The 8,190-nt window shown below is 45.7% G+C and overlaps 1 protein-coding gene across 1 annotated transcript; it reads right to left on the minus strand.

The window, feature by feature from the left end:
* Window positions 1-1,518: 1,518 nt before the first annotated feature.
* On the minus strand, window positions 1,519-4,412 carry GJA5 (gap junction protein alpha 5). The gene has a single exon (XM_004619229.2). The coding sequence runs from the start codon at window positions 4,398-4,400 to the stop codon at window positions 3,348-3,350; it is 1,053 nt and encodes a 350-aa protein (XP_004619286.1). The 5' UTR covers window positions 4,401-4,412; the 3' UTR covers window positions 1,519-3,347.
* Window positions 4,413-8,190: the final 3,778 nt, after the last annotated feature.

Genomic DNA, 8,190 nt, shown 5'->3' on the forward strand with positions numbered 1-8,190 from the left:
AGTCCAGCTGGCATCCAGTTACATCCTTGTCTTCATCTTCACATCCTTGAAATCAAGCCTTCAAGACACCACAGCTGTGAAACAGCCTTGTTCTGTTTTTTACTTTGGTACTCTTCTTTCTCTCTGCTACCAAAATTTGCTACTAAGAAGCAAACTCATTAATACTATGGTTCTTCATAGGGGTGTTACTTAGGAGGTAATCACTTCAACGTTTTTAGTCATAGACATGAAACACCACTGGTTGAAACTCTAGTTTTATTTGGCAGTGGAGGAAGAAAAGGGCCCTGCAGAGTCCTACAACTCAGACTGTGTTCACTACATTATTATCCGGCTTTCCTCTTTAGCGGTGAACATTTATAGGAAGGAAAAAAGAAGAGAAAATGAGAGTAGATGCATGAGGCTGAAATCTTACCCACTATAAAGTAAGTCCCTGGGTTTTTATAGTCTTTGTGTAAAATAAGGTGTTAACTGGTAATAGCTCTGTTCATAAAACCATGAGCTGCACTGCCTTTTTCCCCCCAGATGCTTCTTCCAGCTGTACCATGGAACCAAGCCCCTTACCTATGCACAGGTACCAACACACCTCTGAGTCTCAACACCCATGTCACATGTTCTGCAATCTCAGTGCAATCCCTCTGAAAGTTTTCCTGCCTCAATCAACAAGACTGACTAGGAATTCAGATCATCTTTCCATTTGTGTTTTCCAGCCCTTGTTTTCATCTCTAGGAAATTTGTTACACTAGCTTGGGTGTTCCCTTGACCTTTTTTTGAAAAAAAAGAATCATATTTTTCTGTTTCAAGGAGACATACCCAGTGAGAAACTGTGTCATGGACAGAGAGTTCTCCTCGACCTTGGTTACCATATCTGTAAGATGGTAACACCAAGTCCCATTTCATAGTCATCCTTGAGGTCTTCACTTCTCCAAAACTCTAAGTAGTCTTGAAGGCACAAACCAGGTCTCTCTTCTTCCTTCATGATATCTCTCCCCAGAGTCTTATCATTCTAAGAATTCTTAGAAATTAATTCCTATTCCATTCTATTCTAATTCTAGGAAATCTAATGTAATCACCTTGTGTAATTTGTGGGTACCATAACAAATTCTGAATCACAATACTAGTAAAAATAATAGTCACCACTTAATGTCAGACTCTTATTTCCCAGCCACTCTGCAGAACTGTCTTCCAGTTAGATCTCTAAGAGACTGATATCACTCAATTCAATTACAGTGGAAGATCAGAGATTTGCACCTTGCAGGACTCCATCTTTAAATCAGTGTCTTGGATCTTAACCCTTGCCTGTCTGGTTCCACAGCTCTCTGCTTTACTGACTGATGGGCTGGTGCTCCTCACTCCCACTCCTACTTCAAGCCTCTGTCCTTCCCATTTCAGTCAAACATGAAAGGAACACAAAGGAAAGATCAACGTAGAGCCAAATTTTATTAAGACAAACTACAAATATGATTTCCCTTTTCCTTCCTGAAATCCTATAATCATGGACTAATCTTACAGAATTTCTAATTCAATAAGACTCATTTCACAAAGCAAACACATTTCAGAGATAGAAGGAGAGGCCGTCTCTTCTGTTTTATTAAAGGAGAGTTTCAGTGACAGACAATGGACTGAAAGGTGTCTACCCTTCAGAAGCCTGCTGTGATTGCCATCAATCACTCTTCCCTAAGTGACATCTAGTGTTTCTTCTCCCTACCTTCATCTTTCTCTTCACCCACCAATAATTGTCAAATATTAGGAAGAGGGTGGAGATGAGCAGGTGGGGTCGAAGCTGGGCTCTCTCTTCTGTGTCCACCTCTCATGCCTTCTCTTCAGGCTAATCACATGGCAAACCAGAAAGCTCTGTCCCTGCGAGGTATAGAAGAGGGGGACAGGAAGAGACAGATTCCACTAAGGTTGTCTTTCCTGACTCCAGGCCTCCCCTCCACTTCCCTGACTTACCGTGCATACCTCGCATACATACTTACACACTCATGCACCTAAAAATGTAACACTCTCCCTATCATTTTCAGTATCTTTTATCTTCATCCAAAAATAGCAACTACCCACTATAGATGGATTAGATAGAGAAGCCAGGCCAGTCCCAAGCAAGGCGAGGCTTTGTTGCACCCCAACATGGCAGCCTCATTAGGAGCACTAAGGAGCCACAGGAAACTCTGTGCCCTGAGAACAGGGTTTTGCCAAAGAGACGGAGAAATCCCCTAATACTTTCCTGGTCCTGCTGCCAGGGCTTGAGAGAGAGAGAGAAAGAAAAAGAGAGAGAGATGCAAGGGGCTTCGTAGCTGTCATCAGGCCTTCTCCTGGTACTCAAGTTGACCGTCAGCAAGGATATAATAAATAGGACAGAAAAACAATCTTTTTTTCCAGTATTTACTCTCCATTTTCATCTTCACAGCAGAATTATTTCTTCCCAAGAGGAACCTGAGAAGCACAATGTACTCTTTGTGTTGGTAAGAGCTGGAGGAATTCTTGGGACTTCTGAGCTGGTGGTCAGGTCAGAATCCAAGTGAGCAAGGACAGTGGTTTCTTCAGCAGCCTGGTAAATAAGATCTTTAATGACAGGCTGACTGGGCAGTCAGGAGGAGGAAGGAAAGGCTGGTCTCTAGCATCAGATTCAAGTGTAAAGCCACAGCTTGGCAGGCAGTGAAAGGAGTCCCTGGGAATACGTGTGCACAATCACTCATTTAGGAACTTACACCTCCAGTGGCTGATTGCACACACATGCAGGAGAGGTGACATCCCCAGGGCCATGCTTCAGCCTGTGGTACATGTCAAGGCACTTGTCAAGTAGAGGCTGCTGGTCAAGTTCCCAAGACCTCTATCTAAAATAAAAACTGGGTAGAATGAGGAGCGGTCAAAGCATTACAAGGTGACTATACCTCTGCTCCAAGGTATAGTCCAGATCCCAGATCCATCAAATGCAAGTCACTTGGGTCATGCTGTGATGTTAAGTCCTTGCTTTTCGAGGAAGGATGATCAGATCAACGGAGCCACAGAGTCCTGGAAAACCCAACAGATATGTAGGTGGTGTCTAGTCATCTGTCCTTCTGGTCCTCCCTCACAGACTCTGTGGTTCCCTTCCCTTCCTGTTTAATGAATAATTTGAAAGTCTTCACCAAGTGCTTAGGGCTAAGCCAAGTGCTAATGGGGAAGAGTCAGCACCTGGGTAGGAAGCTGTGTCTCTGACTATGAGCATCGACCACACTTTTTAGAATAAATGAGCAATGCTCTTGAGAACTGGAGCCCCAGCAAAGCAGGTCTTGATGAGAATCAGAGAAAGCTGGGGGTCCAGAGGGATGCATCTGCCGTCTCCCAGCCGCCTTTGCTCCCCCTGGAAGTCACACAGACAAGTCGTCTGATCTGGCCTTGCTGCTGGCCTTGCTAAGACGGCGTTTGTCACTCGGGTACCCCTGGGGTAGGCGGTGACCTGGGGAGACTTCATTGGGGACCTCTGGCTTCTGGTCATAATGGATGTGAATAAAACCATCCCGGGAAAGGGGGTCCTGGCCTCGCACCTGCTCTGTTGCCAGGTTGTCTGTGTTCTGCTGGCTGGCCATCTTGTTACTGAAGGGGTTGAATAATTTGCCGCCAGAACCATTCTTCAGGCAGTGGTTGAAGTCAGGCGGTGGGGTGCAGTTCTGGACTATGCCGGCAGACGAGCTGCCCTGTGGTGACTTGCCACGTCGCTGCCTGAGCTTCTTCCAGCCCAGGTGATAGAGTTCAGCCAGGCTGAGGAAGAGGGACAGAGCAGCCACTGCCAGCATAAAGACGATGAAGACATTCTTCTCCGTGGGCCGGGACACGTAGCAGTTGACCGGGTGCGGGCAGGGACTCCTGCGGCACACGTGCAGGGGCGCCAGGAAGATCCCATAGAGGAGATACTGGCCCACGATGAATGCCACCTCCATGGTGGTGCGGATGAGGATGCTGCAAACATAGGTGTTCAGCAGAGTGCCCTGGAGGACGATCTTTCCATTTACTTCCTCCCAGCAGCTCAGTCCCGTCTTCTCTGCAGCCGGGTATTCGTAGCCAGCACCCTGCACCTCCTTGGCCCGCTCGGCTTCCCGCAGCCTGCGCTTCTCTTGCATGCGCACCGTGTGCATGGCGTGGCCCATGTACAGCAGAGATGGCGTGGACACGAAGATGATCTGCAGCACCCAAAATCGGATGTGTGAGATGGGGAAGGCTTGGTCATAGCAGACATTCTCACAACCTGGCTGCATGGTGTCGCACTGGAAATCTGCCTGTTCGTCGCCCCAGGAAGACTCGGCAGCCGTGCCCAGCACCAGCATACGGAATATGAAGAGGACGGTGAGCCAGACCTTGCCAATGACCGTGGAGTGCTTGTGCACCTCCTCCAGGAACTCTCCCAGGAAGCTCCAGTCACCCATCCTGGCTCAGCACAGGGCAGACTTCTGCAAATAGGGAAGAGAGAAATAGAAAAAGGAGGTGCTTATGCAAGAGTGTGCAAGTTTGCCCATGCTCTAAGATACCACTGATCTTACCCAGGGGTGACTGCTTGCTTATTTTATTGTTTCAAGGAAGTTCAATTTAGAAGTCTAATTCCCTTACAAGAGAAAAACTCACTTCCTTCTCCCAGCAAATATAAAGGAAAGAGCAGGCTCGGAGTGGTAATGTTGGTTGAAAATTAGAGCATGGTTTCTTCAACACCTCCCACCCACCATGAAGTGGGTCTAGAAATCAATGGTTGAGTGCATTGAGATACGGATTTTGTGCTCTTCCCCCTAGAGGGTTCTACTGCAGGAAACCTGGGGTGGCCTCCAGATTATGGAAGTACAACAGGAGGCCTTCTGATGCAGAAGGCCCAAGAATCGGCACCCAGAAAACCCTGGAGTAGTAGAAAGAGCACAGGACTGACTTTTGTGAATGGGCCTCTGCTCTCTAACTCATCTGTTGACCTTGTCTGTAAAACAGGCATGGAAATAGGAACAGCAGAAGATACTGAAGATTAAAGGAGATGAGATATGTGATGCGCTGAAAATCATACTGAAAATAAAAGCTATTCCTTCCCACCAAGGAATAGCTTTTATTATTTTTTTTATTTAAATGATTCCAGAGGAAAGAACTTGGTGGAAAAGGACAGAGTGAGGGTAAAAATGACCAAGCTGAGTCTTGGTCTCAGGAAGTGACTTGAACACTCAGAGCCTCCTCCACGGACTGGCTGTTGTGAAAAGGAGCCAACAGCACAGGCTGGGCCACACAAGCAAAAGAAATGTAGACCAATGCGTAGAGTCCCGCTGGGAAGCAGCTGGGTTCCTACCCAACTGCTCTGTCCCTGTCTCAGCTGCCCCAGAAGGCCCCACGCACAGACCCGCTGACCCTCTCCCAGAACGAAAGTCCCAAACTTTTCCATCCCTTAGAAAAGTCTGCCCTCAGCAAGTCCTTCAGCCTAATTGCTTGGTAGTACCCATTAGTTCATTTTGTCTGGCCCTTCCAAGTCCAGGAAGATCCCAAATACCTTCCTCTGACACCTCCCACAAGCCCTTCATACCTACCTGGAAACTTGACCCATCATGAGATAGTGTATCATTGCTTCCTCCAGCCTCTCCAGGTCCTTCCAGGGGGCCTCTTTAGCTCCCAAAGACCCAGGGATGCTCACTTTTGCTTTAGCCCTTGTCATCTTAGCTGTAATCCTCTGCCTCTCTGTGGTTCCAGCCTATGTGGTTGGAACCTGTGGTTCCTAGAGAACAGACCTTTGTCTTTCTTTTCTTTTTCTCTTATTTTTATGTGGATATTTTAAAAGTTTTTTCTATTTTAACTAGCCCAGTGCAGTGTGTGGAACCTGCTCAAGGTAATTCTTTCCATCCTTTTCTCCCAAAGTCAACACCATCTACAATGGTACACATTTGAAGTTAAATTGTCAATGACTTTTCCTCTTTAGCATCAGAGGCTGTGCCAGTGAGGTGCTCAGTACATCTTAGCTGAGGAAATGCGGGAGAGGGAGAGGCCCAGGGACTCCTACCCAGTGACAAGTACATTCCCTGCCCCTTGCCTTTGTCCCTTAGAAAGGTAAAAATTTACTGCCCAGTCTCCACTACAGTTAGTTCTGGTCAGTGAAGTAGGGAAAGACTCTAGTGTGATGGAATTTCTCTAGAAAACTATTTCCAGCCCCTAATAAATAAAGGAAATTTTGCTGAAAGTCCTCTCCACACCCATTATTCCTGCAAGCAAGCCAAGATGTCTGAAGCTACCCCTAGAAATCTCAGAAATGCCAACCAGTGTCCAGAGGCCTCTGAATCAAATCTTGAAACACCTACCTTCATAATCCCTACTTGATGAACAATAAATGTCCTTACCTCTTAAGCCTTTAACTAATCATAATCAACAGAAGGACTAAAAGGAGAAAAAAGGAGGTTGTGGTTGTGGGATGAACATAAATAATTACCTTCTCAGAATTAAAAAACCTCATGTTTGAGTGGACCTGACAAGCTGTAAAGTTCAAACCTTTGTGGCCAATGTGCCCCTGGTTCCTAGCCAAAAGGTCTTTAGACATATGAGGAAGTACAGAGCAGGGGGCCTGCATCTCCCAGTCCAGGCTTCCTTGGCTTCTGAGTGACAGGATAGTCCTCTCCCACCCCCTCGCTCCCCTCTCCTTCAGGGTTGCTGGGATGTAAGGCAGTCCAGAACTCATCTCTGCTCCCATTCCTATCAAAGACAGACACAGGTTCGCAGAACCTTCCTCTGTTGTGGAATCAGAGCTGTCCTCTTCCTCCCAGAATCTCCAAAATGTGGGAAATGATAATATGTTACATGATTTTGAACACTCTGTCAACCCTTTTGGGTAAGTGCACACTGTCCACCACCTGCAGTCTCAGTTACTTATAGGCAGGAACCAGAATATTTTCCTACTTTCCTTTCCTGAGAGAAGGAAAGGGGAGCCAGACAGGAACTAGAAAGAAGGAAAAAGAGCAAGAGTGGGTGAAAAAGAGGAAGTTGGAAACAGAGCACTCAGAAAAGTTTCTGGATCTGTGTCTCAATTTTTCCACCAGCAAATTTGGGATACCATTACTTTAATGGTAGCTATTTTTTTCCTTACCTGTTACTATGTGCAAGTTCTTCTAGCTACCAAAGATTGAAAGCAAGTGATAAAATGAAAATGGCTAGACCCAAGAAGATTGATTAGAAAACGAAGGAAAATTATCAAGTGAAAAGTGTTCAGGAGGATACTAGGGGAAGGAAGGCTCTAACGGAAATGGAGACCAAGCACTTTTTGTCTTCTCACTAAGCCTACATGTTGGTCAGTCTATTATCTCCAAGGTCTCTCAAACCTTGATGCTAAGACAAAGGTAAGCAGAAGATCAAGGTGGCCATTGTCTGGCTGGATATGCCATCAGGCCCAGGCTCAGAAAGTTCTAGTCATTTTTATTCTCAGGGCAAAATTATTTTCTCCTTACTGTTTCCCCTATGCCTAATTATTCGCTCTATCATTCTCCTCCCTTAGCAGGAGGCTCTACCAGCTATTGGGGAACAGAGGTAATAAATTTTCTGGCTGCTTCCTGCTGAGAGAGGGTCACTGAGTTGCAGGTGACCCTCTCTCAAGGGTCTGTTTAGGCTTCCTCTGTAGAGATTAGGAAGGATGTTCATTTCAGGCTGAATCTCAACAGACGCCTGTAGCTCAAAGAGAGACTTGAGAAGACAAGTTTTACTAGGAGGTACAGGACAAATATTATAGATAGAAGTAGAATGGGGTAAGAAAGGGAGGACCCAAAGCCATATTTGATGGCCCTCATCCCTGAAGCTGTCCTTGTAACCAAGTGGTCCTTGGCTGGCAGAAACAGACCCAGTAATCACAGTAATTATTTCTTTGAGCCATGCGCCTTAGAGTGGGGGACATAGGATGTTGATATCCTTCAGAGGGGATGAAGAATGAAGGACACAAAAAAGAGAAATATTAGGGAAATGGGGATAATCATTTCCGTTTAGAAGAAAAGTTTTTAGTGAGTTGAATGCAGATAAGCAAGATCTCTATTAAAAGACCTTAACTAAATCTGAAGACCTGGAGCCAAAATCCACTGCATATTTCAAAAGGGTTTAACTGATTTTATTTTTTTGAAACTAGAAATTTCATTTTCCATCTGTAGGACTATAGTCTTCCTTCCACAAAAAAGATCTGTTCCTGAAATAAAGCAGTTTTCTCTCTGCCTTCACCATTACAGTAAC

This window comes from Sorex araneus, chromosome 5 (assembly GCF_027595985.1).
Source record: "Sorex araneus isolate mSorAra2 chromosome 5, mSorAra2.pri, whole genome shotgun sequence".
Taxonomy (NCBI): domain Eukaryota; kingdom Metazoa; phylum Chordata; class Mammalia; order Eulipotyphla; family Soricidae; genus Sorex; species Sorex araneus.